Source organism: Colletes gigas, unplaced genomic scaffold, assembly GCF_013123115.1.
Source record: "Colletes gigas isolate AHSC1104 unplaced genomic scaffold, ASM1312311v1 Colletes_gigas_Sc00044, whole genome shotgun sequence".
Classification (NCBI taxonomy): domain Eukaryota; kingdom Metazoa; phylum Arthropoda; class Insecta; order Hymenoptera; family Colletidae; genus Colletes; species Colletes gigas.
Genome location: NW_025106673.1, coordinates 308,653 through 336,439, shown reverse-complemented (window position 1 = coordinate 336,439; position 27,787 = coordinate 308,653). Strand labels below are relative to the sequence as shown.

Here is a 27,787-nt window from a genome sequence, read left to right as displayed (position 1 = left end):
AAGTGGGCGGCCATAGTGGTGGTAGAAGCGTAGTAGCACAGGGGCAGAAGTACGGCAACGAGCCGCGTATAAGTCGACAGTCTTCGCCACGATATCAGGCCGTTTCAGTATTCGCTTTCGTTGCGGCTTCTGCTTACCCGCGCTCCAAAGCTCTTACTCGTAGATCTCTCCCACGGGGTACTGTGTATACATACAGAACCATACGACGTGATTACTGCTCCGTGTATATGTGTTGTGTGCGCGCGAGAGAAGCAACGAAACACGACGCACGCACGTGTGACCGGTAATAAGAGTGTGTGAGTCAAAGTGGACGGTTTGATTGGGCGACGCGAACGCGTGCCGCTACGACCGTGTTTCTTCGTGATTCCGCCGTGGCTGAGAGCGCGGTGTGCGCAGTGCGCTCCCCACCGCGTGCGCGCAGTGTGTAACCCCCGCGACCGCCATCTTTGTCAAGTGGGTAACCTTTGTTGATTTGTGTGAAATGTGACGCCGTTGTCGCGAGATAATTGGTGATCGTGATTACACGCGAGACCTGTGTGTCGGTACCTGAGTGACTCGTGCTCTTACGTGTCTCGCCGTGGATCTATGCATGGAACTACCGCGATCAGGTAACGACAATTCGCCTCTCGTTAAATTCTGGGCAACAGAGAACCACGCGAATCGTCGCCCGACGCATACGGGCCAGCGGGTCTGGCCGCCTGCTCGAGAAAGAGAGAGATAGAGTGCGAGAGTGAGAAGGAGACAATCTTCTCTATACGCAGTGTTACTCCGTTTTATTTGTCTCGCTATATTTTTCGATTATGCGTGAACGAGGAAAGCTTCGGATGCCATGGGACAGCAGCACGTTTCTCCCTGAATCGAGGAATTACCCTGTTTCAACCAATACATCGTTCTAGCGCGCGAAAAATCGTGCGAAACGGCCGAGTGCTGGCCGTGCCTAGCCAAGATGGCTGCCCGTCGGGCTTCGAGAAACTTGTGTCCTCGTCGTCTCTGCTTCGACGACGTAATTGCATCGTTCCGTGTTTTTTGTTCACGCGACGCGCACCGTATCCTCGAGTCAACGGGATAAACGTTCGTGTTGCCGATATCGTTGCGATCAGCTAGCCGGCGAATCGAAAATAACCGTAGCGACGGACGGATCCGTGGGCGACGGCCGTCGCGATCGCAACATTTGCCGTACGTACAGTGTCTGGTACGAGCTACGGTGTGAATCGCGACAGCCATTCCTGTTCCTGAAGTATTGTACAAGTTCACCAATTAAAAAGTACGTGTTTCTCAAGTATGTCGATTAAAATGGCTACCGACGGCAGTCAGTCGGTGGTCATTCGCGAACGGTGTCCACGCGCATATGACTTATTCCACGTTCGAAATCGTAATTCGATGACATCGTTCCCTCTATATCTTTCGCTCGGTGTCTTCCAGCGATCTACGTCGAGTGAAATCACCGTTTTAGTTACGGTTGATACGCGTTCCTGTGGAATTGGAAGCGTGTACAGACGCAAGAAGTAACGAGCGACGGGCGGCGGCAGTTAGGGTCGTTCGTTCGTTTTCTCGGTGGCAGCTGCTCTCTCTCTCTTTTACTCTCCGTCGGGTGAGAGGGGCCCCGGCAAATACAGCCAGCCGGCTTGGCCTCACTGGCCTCTCTTCGCCCTCGTCCCCGTGGTCTTATGACGGACAAATACTCCTTCTTTCTCGATCCATCGTGATTTCCCTGTTTAACGCATTGACTGTCGCTGCGAGTTTTCTCCTCGTCCCTTTTGGAGTTTTGCTCTTTCATCCTCTATATTTATTCGAATCCGTATTCTCGAAAACAAAATAGCATTTAATCGTTCGATGGTGCACCTATTATTTTTTGTTGTATCCTCTCACGATATTCAATGTGTTAATAGTTGCTTTGTGTTTCCTTGTATTTTGCTTCTTGCGCTCAATGCGTTTGTTCCTGTTGAGTGCTCGTAAATACGAACACATCACATGTTACCATCTCTCAGCGTAATCTGGTTGGTTAAAATACAATGCAAAGCACGGAGCTGAAGCCTTCATTTTTCCTACTCAGTTTGAAAGACGTCCCGCCAACGCACTCGCAATTTTATCTCTGCCATCTAAATCTGTCACGTCGTACTGCTAATAGTTCGTTGTACCTGTCAATGCTTGTACACATTACGTCGAACTTGTTTCCATTGTGTCTTCCTTTTATTGACATATGAATTTTTCTTGTGATTTGTTTAACATGTCACCATGTGTTTTACATTTTATCGTTTTTCTTAGTTAACTCATTTAGTTATTATTTAATCAATGAAATCAGGTAGCTTCAAAGTTAAGATTAACGAGAACGTTTTGACTGTATATACCTTGTGTTTTACACCGTTCTTTATGTATAGTAAATGCACGTAATCATTTGCAGATATATAGATTTTGAAACACGAATGTGAAGAAAACACAGAAAATTTTATATTGATTTAATTAATTGCTACATATGTATTAACGAAATTAATTATTGTTTATTTATGACGATGGGGTTCTAAAGAATTTCTGGATGTTTGTCCAAAATGATAAAAATATCTTGTCTGTAAAGGGTTAATTGTATAGTATTTATTATATATACTATTTACATTTAGTAGAAATGTAAGGTCACTGTACTGTCAAATTGCTGTCAAAACAGTCAAGTCAGGCACCTCATATTGGTAGGTGAATCAGGTCCAAGCTTGTAGTTGCATTTCCATCTTTTTTGGATGATAAACAATCGATATGAATTGAAAATATTTTCTTTTGTGATTTATAATAATTACTATAAAAGATCCTGCAAGTAGTCCCGATTGTCGCTGTCATATTAATAAATTGAGAAATTGGCGGCAAAATAATGAAAATAGTTTATTCGAGTAATTACCGAAGAGCTGAATGATAAAGTTTATTACCACATAGATCGACGATCTGGTTTGACGTCTGCGATACAGTGCGTCATATCAGCTGACATAACCTCAAAGATAAAGTGAAAGATTTCTGATTCTGGTTAGGTTTTATTCATTTGTCGTAACACGTACATTGTCCTAATATCTTTCTTATATTGGTTGCGTAAGAAAAGCCGATATCTCAATTTGCCTAATAAGATAGCGAGCCCCAGAACAACGTTCGCGTTGGTGTAGGTGAGCGAGAAGAACATTCGCGTAGTCTCTTGTATAAAATACACGTTGACATTAGACAGAAAGTCGTCAGGTGGCTCGTCCGTTCGCCTCGTATACGCTCCTGTTCTCCGCAAGCGTTGGAAGCGTGCCGGTAATTGGTCGCCTAATGAATTCGAGCCAAGGCTGACGTTTAAAGTTTAAGCCGTCGCCGGAAATCCAATCGCCTTCGACAAGTCGCGAGACGCTTCGCAACTGAAAGTTTTTTTTTGTTTTCGATGTTTTCGATATACAGGATGTTCGGCCACCCCTGGGAAAAATTTTAATGGGAGATTCTAGAGGCCATAATAAGACGAAAATCAAGAATACTAATTTGTTGATTGAGACTTCGTTAAAAAGTTTTTAACGTTTACAGCATCGCCCGTAAAACGGCAATTTCGGGGAAACATTTCTTCAGTATAGAATTTTTTTCTTGAAAGTACGTAGGAATTCGGGGGTATGTGTATTAACCAAAAATGATTGTACTTGACCCCTGCAACAGAAAATAATTTTGTTAGGTCGATTTGAAAAATTTTTTTTTCGCTGAAACTTTCAGCGCCTATTCGAATTTTTTTCTCGAAAGTGAGTAGGATTTCGGGGGTATGTCTATTTATCAAAAATGATTGAATTTGACCGTCATAACCGAAAATAATTTTTTCAGAAGGATTTGAAGTTCTGTAATTGAATTTTTTAATAATTTTTTAACGAAGCCTCAATCAACAAATTAGTATTCTTGATTTTCGTCTTATTTTGGTCTCTAGAATCTCCCATTAAAATTTTTCCCAGGGGTGGCCGAACACCCTGTATACGAGCGCATAGAAAAGTTTTTCTTTTACAGCCTGCCCTCGACACTGATTAAAGGATATATCGGCGGTCGAAAGTTATATCGTGCGAACGTGTTTCGCATTTAAATTTGCGCTACCGATGGCAGTGAACGAAAATACGTGGTCGACGGAAGAGACACACAGTGGGTCATGGAAGTATACGGAACGGTCGAAATTAGAAACTACAATGAATTCTTAGGAGCCGATTTAGATGTGCTAACGTTGAACTTAGCCGAGAACTTGTCAGAGTCGGGCAAATTTTATTCATGACCAACGAATACAAATTTTCGATTCATTCATAAACTTCCGTTTGCGTTTTGTTCGTAGATTCATTCATCAACATATTTTTTAAACCAACAGTTCAGCGAGTAAAAGATAGTTAACGAGTGGAATTAAAAATATGTATCGGTCATGAATAAAATATACCCTGGCACTTATTAATAAAAAATTGTTGATGATTCATCGAATCGTGACGCAAAACAGTATTTAGAAACAACCCTGTGTCCTTTGCGCCGACTACAGTCGTTCGGTTCATCGTTCGATTCAATTAACGTTTCGTCCGATCGATCATCCGCTGGCTAATTAGTGGGGAATAACGGTGGTGGCTCGATGTGCACGACCGGGAAACAGCGACGTGGAAAAACGCGAACGAAATCGCGCAGGTCAAAATATCCTCCCGCGGGACAGCGACACCGTGCAGCATGGTTACACGTTTGCTTATTGTATTAACGTTATCTCGTCATCGGTGCGCGTTCGTGCTTCGAACTGTGGTGGTCGCCTTTTCCACAATGTACGTACAACGAACGGCGATACACGTGTATCGGTGTTTTCGCGTACATTCCATAGTAGCGTTATCCATAATGTAGTAGCTCTGCTCGCGTTGCATCGTTAAAAAGGCCGACTTTTTGTTTTGTGCCACTTACCGGCGCAACTACGGAATTCTTTGCGTCGAAGTGAATTTGCGTTTACTTGGAACTGGGACAATTTTTGCGTACACGGACAAATGAGAATATTTCTGATTGGGTATCGATATTGTAACGTAATGGATAAACGAGAATACGATGTTTTTATCCTCTGCTCGAAGGACCTTAGAAGGCAATTTCGCGACTACTTTCGTTCGATCGTTCCCTTCTTACTGGCTCCGCGACGTGACCTTGTGCACGGCAGAAAGACACGGACACGTGTTACGCGAGAAGAGTTCCAATATCATCGACGTTGGATCGTGAGTCACGGTCGAGATCGAGAATAGTCGGCCTAAAACACGCTTAAGTTTACGATCTAATCAACTTTGGATGCTTCGTGTTTCACTAGTCGATAGAAGAAATACAGGGTATTTGGTCACCTCTGGGAAAAATTTTAATGGGAGACTCTAGAGGCCAAAATAAAACGAAAACCAAGAATACCAATTTTTTAATGGAGGCTTCGTTAAAACGTTATTAACGTTTAAAGTTCCGCCTGTAGAACGGCGTATCTGCGTACGCGCGATAGTGGTTCTCACTCAGAAAACTGTACGGCTGTCGATACGTCAGTAAGTAGAATTTCTCATGCTGAATGAGAACCATTATAGCTGTTCGCAGATTGCCGTTCTACTAATTTTAAACATTAATATCTTTTTAAGGAAGCTTCAAGAAATTGGTATTCTTAATTTTCGTCTTATTTTGGTCCCTAGAATCTCCCATTAATATTTTTCCCAGAGGTGGCCAAACACCTTGTATATTGCATTTGTTTTTTTTTTGTTCAAGTTTCGTTCCACCGCGACGCCGACGAAATTAAAAAAATGCGTTTAGAGTATGCCGTGTTAAAGTGGCTAGGAGGTTTTGGCGGGAAACCGAATGCCCATACCGCTAGGAGGGTTGCAGACGTTGCTTTCGAGAATAGAACGTGCACGTGGCGTGAAAACGAGGTCGTAAGAGGGATTGAAACGGCGGCTTCTCTTCCGGTGGATCAACCGGAGCCGGTTTAAGTCGGCGTTTTACAGTTTTTTTCTCTGGCTAAACTCGGAGAGATATTTATTATCGTGCACTCGCGACTCGCAGCCAGCCAGCACTGGCCTAGGTCAACTTGTATCGCGGCTACGTCTCGTCTCTTTCTAGCTTGTTGCGTCGCGTGATCGTAATGTTTAGAAGCGAGCAATTAATTTCTAATTAATACCGATTGAAACTTCCGACAGTTAAATCATGTTCTTACGAAGAAAAAAAAAGCAGTTCGAGGTTTTGCTATTGTTGCAGTTAACTTCATCGAGAATCTGGGGACGGATCGATTGCTCATGGTATCCTTGCTCGTGTTACGGATCATTGATTACCAACCACAGGTTTTAATTGGCTCACCGATCAGGTGGTCCAGATGGTGTTCAAGTTGCAGCTTATTATTTTTCTGCATTTTCCTTGACGTTTCTTTATCATGGTAGTCAAATTATTATTTTCTTTTTCTATATTATATTCGATCGGAATCGTTTTTAACACTAGAACTACCGACAATTATAGTAAATTTATTTGGACCAAAGAAATTAAAACGATAGATACATGAAAAAATATATGATGCAATGGAAATAAATGTTTATTCATTCTTTTATAGAAAATTATAGTAAACTTTCAAAAATTCAGTCGAATAAATTTTGTACAAGTCTTACTAGAAATTACAAATGGGTGATTTTGACTGCTTTGGTAGTCATAGTGTTAAAGGTCATTGATCGTTAATTCTTGTTTGGTAGCACATTAAATGGTTAGAAACGTTTCGAGAGACCACCGGGTTCGGTTTCTTTAATCGTTACTTAACAGTGTCCACAATGCGTTTTCCTTACTTGGCGTTTGGCCTCGGCGTTGAGAAATCGAAAGAGCTTGACCAGGAAGGCAAACTATGAGCATTCGCGCGTAAACTTACTCAGTGTGCGATGGCTGTAATTATTGCGTGACAGCGGAATTTCACCAGTGGTTAACAGAGAGAACGAAAACTGTTGTTGACAAGATCAAGCGTGTGTGACTGTTTTACGGTTTTATTTCTTGAACGGTAGTTTGTATACGATGATTAACTAGGCGCTTCGATTTGCATGCTTATCCAAAGAGGCGACAAGTAAGTATTAACCCCTTGATGTACTATTTAATTCCAAATAATTTTTCAAACGTATACTATTTAATTTTATTTAAATTTGTTTGTACAAGGAATAACCACGAAAAAGAATAGATTTGTTTTACGAATACCTCGTGAATGTAAAAATGTGTTGATTTTAGTATATCAGACTCGATGACGAGTGAGTAGCCTCATGATTGTGAAACCTTACATCAAGACCTTGTAACGAGTCAGACTCGTCATTGTACGGCAAAGGGTTAAAGATTCGTTAGCATGCATTGAACTTTGAAAAACTGCTCGTTTCGTTCTCCGTTCAATAAACTGTTTTACAACAATGTTTTATTCGTCGTGGATAACAGTATGTGTCTTCTGTTGCTCGATGACGATTTACGTGTCTAAAACGAGCAACGGGGTAACGGTACTGGCATTTCGTGGACTATTTGGAGAATTCGACGTTTCAGCGGCAGAGTCTCTAAGAAAAACTACTATCTTTTCATAATTCCATGAAATCTTCTATTTGTATTTTTTTAACGAAAAAAAGAAAGAAAGAAATTCGTAATTGTGTGTTTGTGCGTTTCTACGAGCGCTACGATCGACTTAACAAGCCGCGTGCTTATAGGTCGATCCACGTTACGCAATACCACCGGCGAGTATAGTGATTTTTAAATATTTCTCTCCCTTCCATGTGTCCGTACCTTCTCGAGCTTGCTCTCGTCGAGGAGAAAGTTAGTCGCTCAGGGGAAAATCGGCCAATCGTTCGCTACCAAGCTGGAAATTGGTCGGTTTCAAGCTCACGATGATGCTTGATACGTATTATACCGTCCTTTTTCACTTACACGACATCATTCTTTGACGTTGGTTGATCTAAACAATTGTTTCTCTTGGACCAAACTAATTTGGTCGAATAATTTCTACCGTTTCGACGGATCCGCCATGAAACTCTGGAATACGTTTCGACTAATACGCGGCGCACGTTGTCGTAACTGAAAACAATACTTGGCCGGCCAGGAAACCGATCGATAAACGTCGCTCGCGTCCCTCTCCCATGCTAATCACAATCGTGTATGTTGCACCGCAATAAAACGCGTTTCCAAATCCGAAACTCGTCCTGGAGATTGCTTTCGCTGGACATCCAATCAACCCTCGTGGGACGGGATGAATTTGAACATGTATTAAGATTTTGCAAATACGAATCCTATATTTACGCTTTGAATTAACTCCTTGGCGATGGAGGTCGGCGACCTGAACAGTTTCATCCGTGCAAACCGAGATCGTACAGTTCGCACGAGCAAACTGATGATAAATATACATGGGAAAAGTTTTAATGAGAGATTCTGGAGGCCAAAATAAGACGAAAATCAAGAATACTAATTTGTTGATGGAGGTTTCGTTAAAAAGTTATTAACGTTTAAACTTCCGCCCGTACTGAATTTTTATCTAGAAAGTGGGTAGGTCTATTCAACGAAAATTATTGTAATTGACCCCAGCAACCGAAAATAATTTTTCCAGAACGACATGAAATTTTTTTTTCGCCGAAAAAGTTAAGCACTGTTGATTTTTCTAAAAATTCGTTTTTCATTTTTAATAAATTTGTTTGACGCCCTATAGAAAAGTTGTTTAATACTTTTTTGTGGGTACACATTGGCTCTGCTTCAGAAAAAAATTTCAATGAGATACCGTTACTATTGTAGGAGTTATGGCCGTTTGAAAATTGGACCATTTTTATGTGGTTTTTCTCACTTTACGAGGTCAAGGATCAACTTTTCGGCTATTTTTACGATTTCTACATATTCTCCACTAAAATACGCGTCGTTTGCCTTTTGGAACATTAAAATTGTCCAATCCGTCCAGGAGTTATGATGTTTTAAAGATACGCATGAAATTTTGGGAAACTGTTTCTGGCCAGAAATTATATTTTCGGTAAAAAATTTTCATCTCGAAAGTGCGTAGGATTTCGGGGGTATGTCTATTCACCAAAAATGCTTGTAATTGACCCCTGTAACTAAATATAATTTTTGTAGTATGATTTGAAATTTTTTAATTTCGTCTAAAACTTTCATTACCTACTCGAATTTTGTTCTCGAAAGAGGGTAAGATTTCAGGGGTATGTGTATTCACCAAAAATGCTTGTAGTTGACCTCCGGAACCAAAAATAATTTTTCGAGAACGATTTGAAATTTTTTAATTTTGCCTAAAAATTTCAGTACCTACTCGAATTTTTTTCTCGAAAGTGGGTAGGATTTCGGGTGTATGTGTATTCACCAAAAATGATTGTAATTGAGCCCCGCAACCAAAAATAATTTTTCAAGAAAGATTTGAAATTTTTTGATTTAACTTTTTAGTGAAGCCTCAGTCAACAAATTAGTATTCTTGATTTTCGTCTTATTTTGGTCTCTAGAATCTCCCATTAAAATTTTTTCCCAGGGATGGCCGAACACCCTGTATGTAGATGTATCAACGGAAGTCTATAGTATTCCTGCATCCCGAAATTTAGTCGCCATACTTTTCCACGCTTTATAAAATTTTATTAGCAACAATAGAAATTACTCAATATCGATGTATGAAATAAATCTTAGACAATGATACATATTCAGTTTATAATTTTAATTACCGTTACTTCTTAATATAAATATATGTAGAATAAGAATCTGTAAATAAATATATATAGGCTTTCATTTAGAAAAAAAACAACTAAGCCAGATGTATTTGGTCCCCTTGAAACTAAAAAATTTTTCTGTTTAACATTTTTGCCAAAAATGCTGTTTTCCAGAATTTTAGATTTTAAGTTTTCAAATGAACATTCTGTATGTGAAATATGTTATTTCAGTTTTCTTTGGATATGTTGCAGTATACACAGGGTGGTCCATGCAACATGTGCAGCTGTGTAACTTTCAAAATATGCGTTGCACGAAACAATATCGTATATAAAAGTTGCATGGTTTAAAGGGTTACATTACGTAATGCATTTACTTTTTTATAGGTGGAGGAATATCTGAAATTTGAAAGTTAACTTTGTTTTTTTAAATAGAATACTATATTTTTTGTATGAAAATATGAAAGAATATCGAGTTCCGAGTAAAAAAGTATTGACCTTGGATATCAAATTGGAGACTCAACCTTATCACAGATTTCTGCAGTATAGTGAAAATTATCAAGAAATAAAGTGAAATTACTCGTTAGCTATTAGGTTTAGGGCTAATAAAGATCAATACTTTTGTACTCAGAATTCGATATTCTTCCATATTTTGATATAAAAAATATAGTATTCTATTTAAAATAACAAAGTTGACCTTCAAATCTCAGAAACGTCTCCACCCATAAAAAAAATAAATATACTACGTAATGTATCCCTTCGAACCATGTAACTTTTGTACATAAAATTTTTTCGTATAACGCATATTTTGAAAATTACAGAACTACACAAGTTGCTTGGACCATCCTGTACATCGCAATATGTTTTCTTTGGATATGAAAACTGAGATTGGGCCCCCTATCACAAATTTTTTAACCATTGGGATTTTGCTTAAATGCATATTATAAAACCTTAAAAATAAATCTTAAAGCTAAAATCAAAAATTTGTATTTAAGCAAAATGCATATCATTAAATCCCCATGGTTAAACATTTTTGATAGGAATGGGACAGTTACTCCCTTGTCACTCCCCCAATCCTCAGATGCACTGACAGATGAAACAGTTCTTAAACGTTTCAAACGCGTGTTAAGGGTGAGACCACTAAAAACCTGGAATAAAGCGTTTTTTTTTTGGATGGATGGGAAAGTAAGAGGATAATAATATTCAAGAATGTTATTAACCATGTCGTTAAGTGTTAGAAATATAAAATATTTATTCAAAAATAGTATCTGGAAAAAAACAACAAATTTTCTCTTAATCTACATGAGTATAGCTAGAGAAATACGTTGGGGATTTTTGAAACATTAATTTTTGTGTGATTGGCGAGCATTTGAAATAGAAAGTTCAATTTTGTTCAAAAAATGGAGCAATCATTTGTCAATAAATAATTTTACAATTAACTTATCGAAGATCCCTTACGTATTTCTCTATTTATAATCATGTAGATTAAGAGAAAATTTTTTGTTTTTTCCCCAGATACCAATTTGCGTCAGTTACACTGCGTGCCGCAGAGCGCCTCAAACTCAAAACACGCCTCGCGAGAATGGCTCCAGCGTCGTCATTTTCCACTATTTTTGAGTAAACATATTTTTTTTAACACTTAACGACATGGTTAATAATATTCTTGAATATTATTATCCTCTTGCATTTCCATCTATCGAAAAAACAATCGTAAAAAAAACGTTTTATTTCAGGTTTTTACAGTGGTCTTACCCCTTAAGGCTAAAGAAAATGATTCGCAAGACACATTAGTAGAATCTGACGAGAGACTGGTGTGGTTCTGGTTTCAGGGTCAGCGTAAGAAACGCGTGGTAGTGATTAACCCGCGCGAGGGAGGAGGAACGAGTCTCTACAAAGGTCCCAGCAGGCCGAAGCGAAGCAGGCGCAGGATGTGAATGACGTGGCCGTGACACGACCGACCCGGAGGCGCTCGAGCGTTGTCCACCGGGTGTGTATACCCTGGCCAGGTACGTGGTAGTCGCCACCGCCGCCGCCGCCGCCCTCGTTGGCAGACGGCCGACGGAGACGAGATGGACGAACCGGAGTCCGCGGAAACGTGGTCGACCTGGTTTCTGGACGCGATCCGTAAGATTCGCAGCCAGAAACAGAGGCCGAGCGTCGAACGGATATGCCACGCGATTCGTCAGCATCACAACTTCCACGAGGAGGAGATCGCGGAGCATCTAGAGGTCGCCGTGAAACGTGGTGATGTGCTCAAGATCTTCAATAAAGGACAATCCTCGTACAAGGATCCTGGGGGCTTGCAGTCGAAGCCGCTCAAGGTCGGCAAAGCCTCCGATCTCAGCAAGGTGCTCGGCAAGGCCGTCAGAGAACTCGGCGAGAGGGAAGGCTCGACCCTGAAAACCATCGAGAAATACATCAGGCAGAGCCATACGGTCGAAGAGGAGACCGAGGGAGACTTGAGGACGGCTCTAAGACTGTCCGCGAAAAGAGCGGCTGATCGAGGTCTCGTGATTCAGGATGGCAGGCTCTTCCGGCAACCGGACAGGCCACCCTATCTCAAGAAGCTTGGGGACAACGCTTACGTCCCACCACCGGACCCACCTATCCCCAAGGTGAGTCATTTTTATTCTTTCCTGTTTTCATCTATCAACGGGCCCAGTACCCCATACCTAACCCAGAACCCCAATACTTGAATGCAAACTTTGCCCATTGCATTGTTAACCAGCGGTTAGGAATAGTCGCTTAACATCAAACGCCATGTCTTCTGTTTGAGACAAAAGCAGATTGTTCGTAAGATCATTACAAAACAAATCAACCATAGAAACGCAGGAGGCGCTACGTCGAAACTAATGGACATTCGAGGGCGAGTATTGCGATCAGGATGGCCAAGCGTGGAACCGGGTCCCCTATACACAAAAAAAAGAACAGAAAAGGAGTTTATAACAACGGGATAGCGGTTCGACTATGGCTCACATCAGTAGGGGAACGCGGCCGTTTGTTAATCCTGAAGTCTCGAGTTTGAATCACTTCATCGCCCCCTTACGGGTCGTAGGCATAGATGGGCAAAAGTTTAGTCTGAATAAAAAATTTTAAATAACATACAAAAAGGAAACAACTTTTGATGTATTATTTCTTCGATACAAATTACAATCTGAATTACACGAATCGCGTTGAACGATTGAAAACTTATCCGAACTACCTAGACAATTTGTTTGTTCTACGGAGAAAATTTTTAGGAATTAATAACCTTGGGAATGGAAGATATCCTGCTGTCTATGCTTAACCTGTGCGTGCAGTGGTTGAGATCTACTATCGTGATATAATGGCTTCTCTCGTCTCTTTCACGCTTCATTTCGCGCACAGCCTTTCCCTTATTCTCTTAACCAGTTAATGTCACTAGTTCAAGCTAGGAGTATACACTTCTCCGCCTCCCAATGAATGCAAATCAAATGTGTATTTTGTTAAATATTCTACGAGTAAACACGGTCGGAGACTGCGGTGACCTGCACCTGTTCCGCAAGTGCAAAAATGGCGATCGTATCTAGAACAGAGGAAGACGAATGATCTCGAGTTTCGGAACCACCTGTGTTGGACAAAGCAGAGAGCAACTGTTGTGCGAATATTGCGAGAATTTTCACGGCCTTGAACTCGGGAGAGCACGTTCGCGTTACCCGAGTCTGGTTTGGTTAGAACTGTACCTACGTGGAAGAGAACTGATCCGTATCTGCGTCTCGTATTTAAATTTGTTTGGTATCTTACGGTCCATTGAAACAAATCACTCTGGTGGTGGCAGTTAATTAGTATTGATTACTAATATCAATTATAAACGATCATAAGCGATTTTGTGCCAACGTTGCTTCACTCTTTCGTGAGTGTCCTTCCATCTTCGTCTTCACATGTTCACGAGTACTTCGTCACAAAACTCGTCCGCGAAGCGACGATCGCGGTGTAGATTCTCGCTTTCCATCGACTCGCTCGTCCTGGGTTCACCTCAGGTCAAACGTCGCGGAGCAAAAAGCAGTCCGCGAGTTCCCGGTCGGCCCGCAACGATTCCCATTAATCTCTGCAAAACGATCGGCAAGGCTCGTTCAGTATGCCGTGTCTTTCTCCTCGCGAAGAGCCTCAAGTTTCGTTCGCACGAGAGAAATTTTTCCCGATCGCTCTCTCGCGGTCGACGTTAATCGCCGCTCGAGAGAAGGTGAACAATGATCGTTCACCTTTCCTCCGATTGCTCCCGATTCCGCCCGACTCACCTTAAGGATTAACTCGAGTCGATATTGAATTTTGTCGCCGTATTGGAAATAGCTGGAGACGAGCTATCTCTAGAGACAGAGTGTACTGTACTGGGTGCCTAGTAATTTGCGTCGCGATCGAAAAAGGAGTGATTTTTCGTACTTACGTACGAGACTTGGAAGATTAAACAAATTTCAGTGGCTTGGTAGACAGTTTGTCTGCCATATTGGTCGTTGATCGGTAGTATTCGAATAGAAACCGAAAGAGGTGACGTTAAGGAAAAGAGTAATGAGTCGACGCGACAGTGCATTTCCAGGGCATGACTCACGAATTCATAACGGCGCAACGAAGAAGATAGAAGGTAAGAATAATCGTCGTAATGAAAACACACCGTTGAAAAATAACGGATCGTTTCATAGTTTCTCGAGGCGTTCGAAAGAGATACAGCACTTGAATGTATATTTATACTATGTGACCAGACTCAGCTGCACTCATTTTCCCGAAAGATGTATCAAATTTCAAATATTTGGTATTAATTGGACACGCGTGTAACTCATTAAATAAAAAAAAAATCAGGATTTGTGTCCGGTACTAATAATCTTATTCGGAATTTTAACGGAACGACGGTGGAAAGTGCTACAGTTTGTGGTGCGTTGCATTGGAATTTTGTGCATCCGATGACATCATATTATACAAAAGCTGGCAAAGATGGTCGGTCGAGCATCGCGCGCGAATCAACGAGGAAAATATTACGCGCTCGTTACGGTCCTTTCTTCGTGCGGCTGGCGAGTCACGCCGCGTGCCCACGCCTCAAGAAGTTTAGAAGGGGTTTGGCGGGCGGGAGGGGCAACTGAACAGAGGGGAGAGGCTCAGGACGATGTGCTATCTCGGCCAACTTCCGGCGACTCGTTTGTATATCGCTTCTCTTATTGATCCTCCGCGCGCACGGAATCACTCCAACTTCTCTTCCGTCTCTGTCGTTCTCCCCCTCCCCCCACTTCGCTCTCGCTTGCTCCCCCCTCCAAGTACCTTTGCGTTCCTGACGACCGCGTTTTATGCGTGTCAGGCCGCAGAGAGCGCGGAAAGTTATAGAACGGTCGCGTCGACGCGATTTTGCTAATTCTCTTTCTCTATCTCCCAAGTGGTTCTCGGTTTCACCGCTACGCGTCGCTACCTGCTGTCCGCAACTTCGTTTCCCGCGCTTTTTCGTTAACCCTTTCTCCGTATCGTACTCTGTTCATCACGATCGATCGACCGTTGGATAATGACAAGCTGTCGGATCTCCATCTTGCTTACTGCTTGCACATAGAAAATCGATCTTAGAATACTACGAGATTAGTAGGATATCTTACAGCCTTAGGAAATGATACAAACGGTGATCTTTAAAATCCAAATCTGTGTTAAATTTAATCTACTATACAGAGTGTCCAAAAATAGATGATACGATCGTATGTATGCCGTCATGTTTTGGGATATCCTGTGTAACACTTATTAGTACTAATTACTATAAATACATTTACAGTGTTTATATCAATTGGAATGTGGCATGCTACAAAGGAAAAGAGGGATTACCTCGAGCGATTAGTAAAGTTCTTTTACCGTTGGCAGATGTTTTAAATTGACAAAGAGAATTTGATCAATTGTCAAGAACCGTTGATGGTAAATAATGATAACAATGGTTCGAAATGCGAGATGAGTCATCCGTTGCAAGGGGATTTTTCGTAAGCGCAGGCTATGACATTAAAACAGTAGAGACTCGAAAGGAAGGCACCGTGGTACATTGAGAGAAACGTCACGCGTAAAGACGCGGTTCAGCGAATCGCCCAATCGCGTAACAGTTACTCTACGATTGGTCGTACCTCGTCGTCGAGCAACAGGTCGTTGGTCCGAGGAATGGAGCCTGATCACGTGTGTTCCGTTCGAAGAAATTCCTTCCCCTGCTGGTTTCTGTAGCCACTCCGAACTCGATGGAAATGTCACTTCGTGACAACTGCCTCGAGTACGAAAATGTTTGGAGGATACTTCTCGTATCGAAGTTTTTTGAATTATAGAATCGAACTCGATTGTAATTAGGCTCCATTTGTTCCTCAAATCGCTGATAACAATTCCTATCCAACAATTAAATAATTACGCTCGCACGGTGCATCGGTTTTGTAGGTTGTATGCAGGATTACATAACGTAAACGCTTGTTCAACGACATCGCGTTTTGAACAGTTTTTTATGAGTTTATAAAGCCATGTTCCCACGTTGTGAAACGCGTGGCGAGAAGATACTCGTAGCAGTTAACAATTAGTACTAGTTGACGTGATAACGAACGAGCTCGAAGCGCTTGAAAAATGTAGCTCTTTAAAAACAGCGCACCATGACGTTTCGTGTGCGTGTATGGCACGCATTAGTCAAGCGGGAACGTGGCTTAAGAGTTGCTTGACTGATATCTTTCCGAAGAAAGCGACGAGTGAAAATATCGGTTATGATACGACGAGCGATTACACTCGCATATTTGTAATCACGTTTTCTCGGTGAATGTCGTGAGTAGACGGGAACCCAGACGTTAGATAGTTATCCAGCCGCGTTTTTATTTGTTTCACAATTTCGAAAGTTGTTTCCACAGTAGGAATGGTTTCATTCTTTCGCATGTGTGTTCGATATCGGGCAAGCGTGTCTCCGAGAATGGTGGCGGGCACAGTTTTAATAAGATGCACCCTCGTTGATGCGGAGATATACTAAACCTAGCCTGCATTATTACCGGAATGAATAATTATGTTTTACGATACACAGTCGGTCGTCTTTCATATGCATCGCGCGTAATGCAAGGCCCCGCAAATACATACAAATTTACGCACCCACCGTAAAGGTGCTCCACTGCTATACGTGGTGATAAAGAATGGCCCGATCGACCTGTAATAACACCTTTCGCAACAACGTGGTAACCGTATGGGCAACAATTTCGCGTAGCATATTATATCGACTATTCCATCTTCGTCCATTTCGCGGGAAGATCCGGCAACTGCTCATTGTTAATGGCAAAGAAAAACTATAATTATTTGATCCACTTCATCTAGACGTATCGTGCAATACGATAGCGTCATAGACACCCTTGAAGTTTTTAATATTTTCGAACTGACGATGAGTGTGAACGCGATAACTATAATTGTCTAGGTGTATAATTATCTGTAGAAGGAATCTGGAGTCTATGTATCACGTAAAGAGGACTCGTCACGAAGGGCCAACGCAAGGGTATATCTCGTGAATTGACTAAATAATATTAATTGAATGTTGGACGAAGCGTTGACGCGTTGGTTGGTTTTATCTGTCGCAGTTGCCAGCTCCTCTACCGATATGCAGAGAGTGTCTCGGCGCGACGATAGCCGGGAACAACAACAACAACACGAAGCGTTCCGCCGCAGAGAAACTCAGCAGGTGTAGTGTGTGTGGCGCGGCGCTGCACAACTCATGCGCACCGCCGGAACTCTCGATCCTTGTGGACAGGGGCATAACGTGGTCCTGCGACGATTGCTCGCCAACATGTGCTGGGTGTCAGTTGGAACGGGAATCGCAGAACTATCTGGTAAAGTGTGCCGGGTGCGTTAAGTGTTACCATCCCACCTGCTTAGATCCCGCGCTCGACAAAAAGAACAAAGCACCCTGGAGGTGTCGACACTGTCAAACGGCACATACACCGGTGTCCAAGGATGATGGGAAAAAGAGTAAAACACAGGAGACAGGATCCCTCGACGACACGCCGATCAGTGCGAGGAAGAGACTTAGCAAGTTACGTGAAAATAGAAAGTAAGAAAATATACTGGTATAAAGACTGTTTTGCCCTTTGTGGTCCGTCTGTCTCACGCAACGGTCTGTTACCGACATATAGTAGCATGTTCGAGATCGACTAGCTCGAACTAGATAATCGCATCGATGTAAAGGCAGCTCGATTCCTTAACGCGAATCGAAACGTCGGTTTTACGTTGCGTAAGACCAAAGTGGAAGGAAGGGTTTATTGATATCGAACGACAAAGTTTAATGCTCGTCTTCGATGTTCCAGATCGACGGTATCCAGAAAGAGCTTGACGATTGCAACTCCGGGCAAGAAAAGCGGAACAGGAGTGGCACAGGTGGACAGCAGCTCGGACGGTAATGCGGGTGTTGTCTCCCCTCGTCAACCACCTTTAATTTCCTCTCCTTTACCACAACCCCCCGCCCCACTCGCAGGCCAGGGTAGGCTACTCGAAGAAAAGAACGACCGGATCTCCAAAGAGAAGCAAAAGTTCTTTAGGCTGAGCGCATTTAACGCGGAGCACAATAAGCTGAAGCGGGTGGGGGGCGGTGATAAGTCTAAATCCTCGCAGAACGTTAGTCCTAGGTTGACTCGGGGTAACGCGAACCAGAAGAAGTCGCTCGTACCCGGTAAAAGGGTTCCGTTAGTGTCTAGCAGCAGCAGTAGTAGCAGCAGTAGTGATGCGACCGATAGCGATTCTTCTGACGCCAGTGACTCTAGCGACGATGACGAAGACGACGAGGAGGAGGGTAACAGCTCCAGTGAGTCCAGTGACTCTTCCTCCTCGGAGGATGGCCAGGAAGGACGCATGCTCGAGTCTCCAAAACCAAGGGGTCCGTTTTCTTGCGATCTCAGCGAGGATAAGCCTTGGGGTTTCGCTGCGGCCGCTGCTAAGCTCAACGTAGAATCGCCATTTTTTAGTAACATTAACAACACCTTTGGTGCTCCGTTACCCAAGCTCGACGTAGGCGGTTCGCCGACGTTCGGCTTGCACATACAACCTGCTGCGAACACGGCGTTGGACAGCAAGAAGAAGCAAAAGAACGAGCGTGGTAGTATCTCGACCGGTAGTTTCACCAACATGGACAACAAAGTCAAACCTGGTACCGGCCAATTGAAAGGCCTGTTTGACGGTTTAAGCCATTTTTTTTCAGTACCTACCAATAGCAGAGCGAGATCCGGCGCGCCAGCGCCTAACTATGCTCCGGACAGAAGAAAACGGCCTAACGCGGATGACACATGTAAATCGAGCAAACCGAGTAAGGTTTCGAAAGTTGTACAGAGCAACAAAAGGGATGACTCGCCCGTTGCGGGAAAATCGAAAGAAAGGAAAAAAACAGAGTCATTAGACGATGTACCGAGAGTACCTAGGCCTGGAATATTCACGCCTTCCGATGAAAATCTATTCTTTGGCTCGTTGAACGAGAAACTACCAAAAATGACACCGTCGAATTTGGTTAAAACCGCAGTGAACAGTAAAAGACACGAACATGAGAGGAGAAAACTAATGAAAGACAACACGTCGTTGGTGAAATGCGCCGCGACGGATGCGTTGTCGCCGTCGTCTTCGAGGCACGATCATTATTCGCGAAAGAGAAACACGATCACGGAAGCGAATCAGACACGCCACCCTGTGCCCGCTGTTTCGAAGTCCGGCCTGTGTTCCGATTCCGTAAAATCAAATCCTAGCCTAAAGTCCAATCCACGAGCCTGTACTAGCGCCACCACCACCAACACCACCACGACACCCCGCGCGACACCCTGCTCCACCAGGAAGGGTAAGAGTCTATCCCCGACCCGTTCACGAGTCCCTAACCTCGATGATGCACCCAAGTCGCAAAGAAGAATTCCCTCTAATCTAATCCTCGCTCACCACCACGTGGATGTGTTGGCGGTGTGGTGTGGTATATGATGTGTGTGAACATGTGCGTCTGACATGTAACTTCTTTTTCAAGATAACATGATTGTTCTCGACTAAGAACCGTTAAAGTCGTCGCTGAATTCACCAGACTTGGCACGTTATTCTTGATAAATTGTTAAATCGTTGAATCATTATGACGTTATACGAAGAACAATCAGGTTCCTTGATTGAATGTTTATCAATTATACATGGTGTAAAACCAATGGAAAGGTATAGTAGATATTTCAACGGTCCAGGCAAGAATGAATGCAGATTTAGCTTTTTAAAATCGATCTGCTAACGGACATAACTTCCATTCGTTTTACATTACAAAAATTTACGTGGTTATTGCATGTTACTAATGATGTTATTACTTGGCTCTGGCACACTTACTTTCCTTTAATCCATGCCGCATAGTTATAGGGTACATGACTAGTGCACGCCCATAAATGCACCCGACTGTACACGTAATGTTTTATACACTTTCGTTCGTTTTATTTCTTTGTTTCATTGTTACAAAAATATTTGCAAAAGATTTAAACTGAACTCATTGCTAGAGATATTTGGCATAATCGTGAACGTAAATTATATCACATTTGTGCGACACGAAGCACTGACGTTAGTGTATTATTAACAAAGTAGAATAGCTGAAACTGTTGAGAAACTTATTCTTCATTCCAAGCATATGTTATGTGTCGTCCTACGAAACTTGAACAGAAATTATCTATCGCTCATTCCTTGATCCTATTCCCATGTAAAATGCAAAGTAACCATACTGGTCAGTTTTCCAGGACGAAGAAATGCGGCACTGGGTGGCATATCGCACTCAGCCGCCTTATTATAGTCACACTGGAGGCTACCTGCTGCTGCTGACATTTAGCAGGCACTGTTGTTGTAAAACTCGCCGCCCTCCGCCGTAAAAAGAATGTCCTTTTTGCCATCGAAGAGCCAACTTTGATACTCTGCCAACACATCCCACAAAAAACCCGCCCACAGCTTTGCTTTGGATAATACTCACAATATTAACAGCTATTCGTTCGTTACCGCAAAAATCACTACTTACTCGTGGTTGTCAGTGCACTGGTTAATATTATGCTTGGCAACTAAAGTAAATTTGCTTTTGTGGTCCATAGTTTTTTCTTGTTTCTTACCCATCGATGTGTACTAATATCACAGTCCGAAATTTCCCTTGAGTTTAGTTCATTATTTTACATTTCACAATTTCGTTTATATCGGAGGTACATTATTTTAGCACAAAATGATTTTTCTCTATTCAATATCATGTTTAATATCGACAAATTAGATTTTAAGAGTTTAATATTTAACGTTACAACGCGTTGATCGTCCCAACATTTCATACGTTGACTTTGCAAACATCGTGACATAGTACATGAATATCAAACACCTTTTCGATAAAGATAATAAAACTCTACTTCCATCGTTCTATTTGTCGCGAGTATGTGTACGAACATGACAAAAACCAATATGTATCAATTCTGCTTGCAGAGGAACCAATATTGCCTCAGACTTTGCCACCGGGTGTCACGCAAAAGGACGTCGATCTGTTTAAGGATGCTCGCGATAAAGCGGCACGATTAACCGTTACTAATGGAGATGATGAGGAGGCCGCATCCGCGAGTCCTGGGATCAGTGTCTCTGGTAGTGGTGGGACACGGAATCCTGCGGCCATAGTCTTCGGTCGATACGAAGTAGAAACGTGGTATTCCAGTCCGTTCCCCCAGGAGTACGCAAGATTGCCAAAACTGTTCTTCTGTGAATTTTGTCTGAAGTACACGAAGAGTCGGGCAGTGCTCGATAGGCACATGGACAAGTGCCAGTGGAGGCATCCACCGGCCACTGAAATATATAGATGTAACGGACTGTCTGTTTTCGAGGTTCGTTTAGTAATATTGTAATCTACTTATTCAATTTATGATCGCCATTTATCAATATAAACATGAATTTCGGTTTTTGTATTTCAGATCGATGGTAATGTGAACAAGATTTACTGTCAAAATTTATGTCTACTAGCGAAATTGTTTTTGGATCATAAGACTTTGTACTATGACGTGGAGCCGTTTTTATTTTATGCGGTGACGAAGAACGACAAATACGGTTGCCATTTGGTCGGTTATTTTAGCAAAGAAAAGCATTGTCCTGCACAGAGATACAACGTGTCGTGTATCATGACTCTACCGCAATATCAAAGGCAAGGGTTTGGAAGGTTTCTCATCGAATTTAGTTACCTTTTGTCCAAGGTCGAAGGAATTCCCGGTACACCGGAAAAACCTCTCTCTGATCTTGGTCGTGTATCGTATCACTCATTTTGGAAAAGCGTCGTGCTCGAATATCTTGATGCTCATAGAGACTTCACGGAAATTAAATTGGGAGATATAACGAAGGAGACTGGCGTGTCGGCTCATGATATTGCGACTGCTATGCAGTTGTTGGGATTTATCAGATCGGTCCATTTACCCGGTGAAGGGAACTCTAAAGTGGCTGTGGTAGTCGATTGGAGTAAGGTAGATGCTCATATGGCGAAAGTGCGAAAGAGTTCTCGTATTAAATTGGATCCCGATTGTCTCAGATGGATTCCGCTACTCACACAAATTCCTAATCCGTATCAAAGTCCGGAGGAAAGTGGCGATACCAGTTCCGAGTCTTCTCCTGTAACGGAACCTAAGCAAGTACCTACGATCGTTGAAAAGATTCAGAAAGTAAAGATCAAGAAGAAGCCTAGAGGAAGAAGATTGGCACAGAGGAAGTCGTCGCCGTTGAAACAGAAAAATTCACAGAAATCTGATGTACACAAGGACGTTTCTAACGAGGTAAAAGATGCAAAGGAAACGAAAGAGTCGAAAACGTCGAAAGAAATTAAAGAAATGAAAGAAACTAAAGAAATGAAAGAGGCGAAAGAAACGAAGGAGGCGAAAGAGGCGAAAGATGCGAAAGAGGCAAAGGAAACCAAGGAGTCTGAGAAGGAGATTCTGACTGCTGATATTTCTGACTCTCCCAAGGAGCCAATGGAAGTCGAAGTGAAGAATGTTCCGACGACACCGAGGAATTCTCGGTCCGTGACCACGTCGAAAAATACGAATTCAGCGAAAGCGACGCCTGTGTCAGCCGTGTCAACGATTTCGAGACGAAGGATCAGAACACCGAAAATTCCTTTCACCGAGTCGGTAGTAACTCCTTTACGAAAACGAAAACATTCCGAAAAGACTGAAGTTGAGGAAAAGGAAGAGAAAGTGGAAGTTAGCTCGAGGAAAAGAACTCGCGAATCGTTGAGGGAGAAGGAGAAAGAAAAAGATAAGGAGAAGCCGAAAGAAAAAGAGAAAACGAAGGAAAAAGAGAAGACGAAGGATAAAGATTCTTCGAAAGACAAGGACAACTCGACGGAAGTGGAAAAGAAAACGTCACCTAAAGTAACGTCAACACCGTCGACAACCGTACATAAACCAGCGAAAAAGCAGTGTAAAGTGGATGACATCTTACTGAAGGTAACCAGTCGACAAACCAAGTATTTGCAGGCGAAACAAGCGAAAGAAAAGAAAATGGCGGAAGACGGTCAATGTAATGGAAAAGATGAAACGAAGGACATGAAGACTTCACCGATGTCGAGGAGAGGAAGAGCGAAAGCCGAGAAGGAAGCTTTGAAAATGCCTCAGTTAAAACCGGAAAGTCCTACGAAAGGCAGTAAAACAGAAAATCCTGTGATACCTCCTCCTTCCTTGTCACCACCACCACCTGATACGGAGAAGGCTGATTCTTCCGACCTTAAACAGTCGCCTGTTCCGGAATTACCTTCTGTTTCTAAAGAGAACAATACCGAAATGAATAAAAGCGATAGCGTGGAAGAAAGTGTTGTTCCAACCGTTCCACCGGAAACGGAAACGGCGTCCGCGAGTCCAGGCGAATATGAAGGTGGAGATGAAGACGAAGGGGAGGAAGAAGTACCTGCACCGAGACCGAAATCCGTGGCACAGTGTTCGAGCAACGCAGAAAACAATTCAACCGAGCAAACTGAGAATACGACGGAGGATGACACGCAAGAGAAGGAACCAGAAGCAGAAGCCGACAAACCCCTTTCACAGAAGGTGGAGTCGGAACCGCAAATCATGGAGGAACAGAACGAAGTTCCAAAGGAATGTGATAAAGACTCAGAGACTGAAAAAGTGATTTGTAACCCGGAAACATTGAAATTGGTACCTGAAATTTCTTCACCTAAGGAAGAAGAAAGCGAAAAGTTAGAAGCCATTACTCAGGATAAAGATAGTTCTAAGGAAGAGACGATTTCCGAGAGGTTATCGCTCAAGGATTCGAAGGAGGAGATGACACAGCCAAAGATAGAAGCTTCTCCCGCGACCCCCACGGAAAAGAAAGAATTGTCTATCGTTTCGAATATTGCATCGCCCGAAACCGAACCACTTACGCCGCAAGAAAAAGCAGTTTCTATTATAGAACAGCAGGAAACCATACATCTTCAGACTCAGCCGGAAGAGATGAAGCAAAACTCGCCCGAGAGCGGCAAGACAACACCTCATTTGGACAATCCCGGTTCGGTGAAACGGACACCGCCTTCGCAACCAGACTTACCTTCCATGGGAGTTTATACGCCTGATTCCACCACGAATTCGGTGCACTCGTTGCATTACAGTCAATGTGACTTGGACGTCAGTCAATTGGGACTGGAGTCTCCTACCTCGATAGCCAGCGATCTCGCATCCCAAAACAGCGTCGAGAGGCCACCTAGTGCTCTGCCGTCGATGCCATCTACGGTTACCGTTCCGATTTCTGTTTCTATGCAGATACCGACACCATCTACTTCCGTGGCTGTAAATATATCACCGCAAGTTCAGTACACTGATTGTTCTATGCCTCAGCATACTCCACCGGCGCACGTCAGTATTCATCCGATGCATCAACCTCATACGCCGCAACCTCTTCAACAGCCCAGGACACCGCAGTCGCACACCCCTCAGAGTATACCGACGCAGAGTCCTCAGCCTCTTCCTCAGAGCCATACGCCGCAGCCGTTGCCTCAATCCCACACACCGCAGCCTCTACCGCAATCTCATACACCGCAAAGTATACCGACACAAAGTCCGCAACCTTTGCCTCAGTCTCACACACCGCAACCGATACAATTGTCTCTGGCCCAACAAACGCAAAGCCAAAGTATGACACATAGTCAGTCTCAACCACAGCAGCAACAGTCTCAGCAGCAGCAGTCTACACATCCGCAACAACAACAGCAACAACAATCGCAAACGCAATCTCATAGTAATAAGAGAGCCAGCGGTTCGCAGACCACTCACAGATCGAGGTCAGCCCAGCAGAGCAGTAGATCTCATCGAACTACGCCGCCTACGCCGCACACTCAAACCTCTTCTCAACACACGACTTCTCACACGAGTCACACAACAGTGGCACATACATCACACGTGCCACCGCAGTATCAACAGTCTTCGTCAATGAGCGTACCGCCCGTACCACATCCGCATTCTCATACGCACGCTGCTCATTCGCACAACATGGCCGTTATCTCACAAGGGAACTACATGGCCGTTGCCTCGCAGACTTTTCCCACGCAAAATACATATGTGATTCAGCATCGAAGCAGCAGATCAGGTGCACCAACGCCCTGCACTACGGCAACGAATTTTTACATTCAGACAAGTGCGATGCCCCCGCATTCGCACACACCTGCTTCTTCCTTGTCGGCCTCTGGAAACCACCAAACAACCAACTCTTGCAGTCTAGCAAAATTGCAACAATTGACAAACGGCTTAGAGATGATACCGCCTACCCCGCCGCCAGCGATGAACCTGACGCCGCCACCTCCTATTCCCCACACCATGACGCCACCGCAAACGTCGAGACAATTACCAACTCCGCCTCAAGTACCTCTCGGTTACGCAAAAAATTACTACAACGTTAATACGGTACCACCACCTGGTACACCTGGACCACCCAGTAGGTCGACTTCGAGGTCATCAGCAAACGCGAACATGGCATCTCTTACTCAACCGTATCCAAGTGAGAGTCTGTATAGACAAACTCTCGATCCTGGAAGTACCTGTCCACAGATGCAAAGTGCTGCTAGCAGAGTCAGTCCTAACGTGGCGTTAAATACGAATCTCATGGCCCAGTACGGCTACCGGGTAGCACAGCCCGCCACCGGTTACATGAATCAAGCTGCGCAACTTGGTGGCTTCATGAACCAAGCCAGCCAAATCCCGGTGGGAGTGGTGAATGTACCTACGTATCCTCAGGATCCTCATCAGCAGAATCCAGCGGCGGTGTACACAACTTATCACGGTTACATTAACGGAGGCCTTATGCAGCCCCTGAACAGTTCAATGAGGCCACGCTAGCCCCATTGATCTCAACGCACAGTCTCTTCTTACCCACAGCGACGAATTCACGTAAGAAGTACAGACATTCTTCGTGGTTCATCGATTTAGCAACGATCACACTTTGTTGGACAAGTTAACGCTCTCTTCGATACGATCTCCAGCAACGCAGAGTAGCTCCGAGAGTAGCTACCACTGTTATAGTCGCGACAAAATCAATTAGCCGTTGAAGGCTATTGACAGAAGCTATCTACATTATGTACAGTTTTGCTACATCGCTGCTCTGTCTCTCCTTTCTTCACCAAAATCTGCAGGCACACGGTTCTTGATTTTGTTCCGACCATAGGACTCGTTACTCCCTTGCATTCGCTTCCACGCTCGTCCATCTTTCAAAGTGCTGTAATAGACTTTCTGATCTTTCTATCTAAACAATTCGCATATCATTTATTAGGTACATTACCACCATCGAGTTTAGAGCACGTTTTCTCTGTCTCGCACACTCTGTCGAAACGTATTTACGCATTCTTTTTAGCGTTAGTTATTTACGAGATTTTATGCACTCTCTCCAAACCACACGCGATCGATGGATGCGCTTGTGTTTTATGAACTGAAGAGTTCGTATTAAAAGGATTTTTAACTTGTCACTATATGTATATGTATGAAATACAATCGCGGTATCGAATAGTAAATTGCGAAGCATGGGTTCGTAACTTGTGCATTTATAAAATGATTAACTATTATGTACCTTGAGCGTTGATCTGTCGATCAATCGAGGTGAGAAGATATATATAATACATATATACACTTTCGCCTCCTACTTTTGAATTTACGATCGACAAAGCGAATACCTATTTTTTAGTAGGGCATTCCCTCCTGAAATCGCAACAGTGTTACGTTTTGTGTATAATAGTATATATATTATATATATACTTAGAAAGAATATTCTGTTTGATATTATCGATTGTTGAACGTTGTTGTTTACGTTTTCTTCGAGGCACGCTGTACTTTACTGTATCATAAAATACTTACTGCTACGATCAGTCGAATTGTATTATTGCGAATTAATTATTATGATCGTCAAATCGGGATCAGCGTCAACGCATTCGTTGTCCAAACACCGTTATTCATCATTTATCATCACATCGACACCGCGTTTCTCGTTATCGCCACCACCCATCCATCCTTTAACGCGATATTACCGTTATCGTGATCATTCTTATTATTTCTATAATTACTATTATCATTATTAATATTATTATTTCTATAATTATTAATATTATAATTACTATTATTATCACACCATACCCAACTCCGATATACAGTTAGTTTACTTGGTTTAAATGCCATGTTACATGCACACAGAGACACAGGCAGATACCCATACATACGAGCATTTGTTTGTTACTCCTTATTGTATGTAATGTTTTTATTATATATAGTACTTTGAACGAGAAGCACACACACACACGCGTTTGCGCGCATACACACACCACACACTCTAGTTTCAAGAAGGGTTATGACTGCGTAACATAGAGCTCTTCCACGGAGCGTCGCAAAAATTTATGCTAAAATTATTTTTTGTATCGAATCGTAAAGAGAAAAGCGAGGTCTCGTGCGCTTCCCTTCGACCTGTCTGTGGGGAAATTTATAAAAATGGTGCTCATTCGTGTACTTTGAATTGTAATTTCCCTCCCTCGCGTCGGCGACGCTTCGCGGAACGGTCGCAAACGAAATAATAATAATATATTTATGGTACGTTACGAATTCAATTTTTTCAGAGACGAGACACGACGACAAGAATTTGTGCGAGAGGCAGAAATTTGCTGCCTGGTTTTTAGCGTAACTCTTTAAACGGATAAGAAAGGTCATTAATAGTGTAAA

The 27,787-nt window shown here is 42.9% G+C and overlaps 1 protein-coding gene across 4 annotated transcripts; it reads left to right on the top strand.

Annotated features, from left to right (window-relative positions):
* LOC122403087 (histone acetyltransferase KAT6B) lies at positions 1–27,787 on the top strand. Of its 4 annotated transcripts, none has more exons than XM_043406399.1 (6): positions 1–608; positions 11,468–12,253; positions 17,195–17,664; positions 17,918–18,006; positions 21,057–21,445; positions 21,533–27,787. In XM_043406399.1, the coding sequence occupies exons 2-6, from the start codon at positions 11,708–11,710 to the stop codon at positions 25,925–25,927; spliced, it is 5,889 nt and encodes a 1,962-aa protein (XP_043262334.1). In that variant the 5' UTR covers positions 1–608; positions 11,468–11,707; the 3' UTR covers positions 25,928–27,787. The 4 variants fall into 4 exon arrangements, with proteins under 4 accessions (XP_043262334.1, XP_043262331.1, XP_043262332.1 ...); XM_043406396.1 differs by having other exon boundaries at positions 17,918–19,428; XM_043406397.1 differs by lacking the exon at positions 1–608 and adding an exon at positions 661–1,264 and having other exon boundaries at positions 17,918–19,428.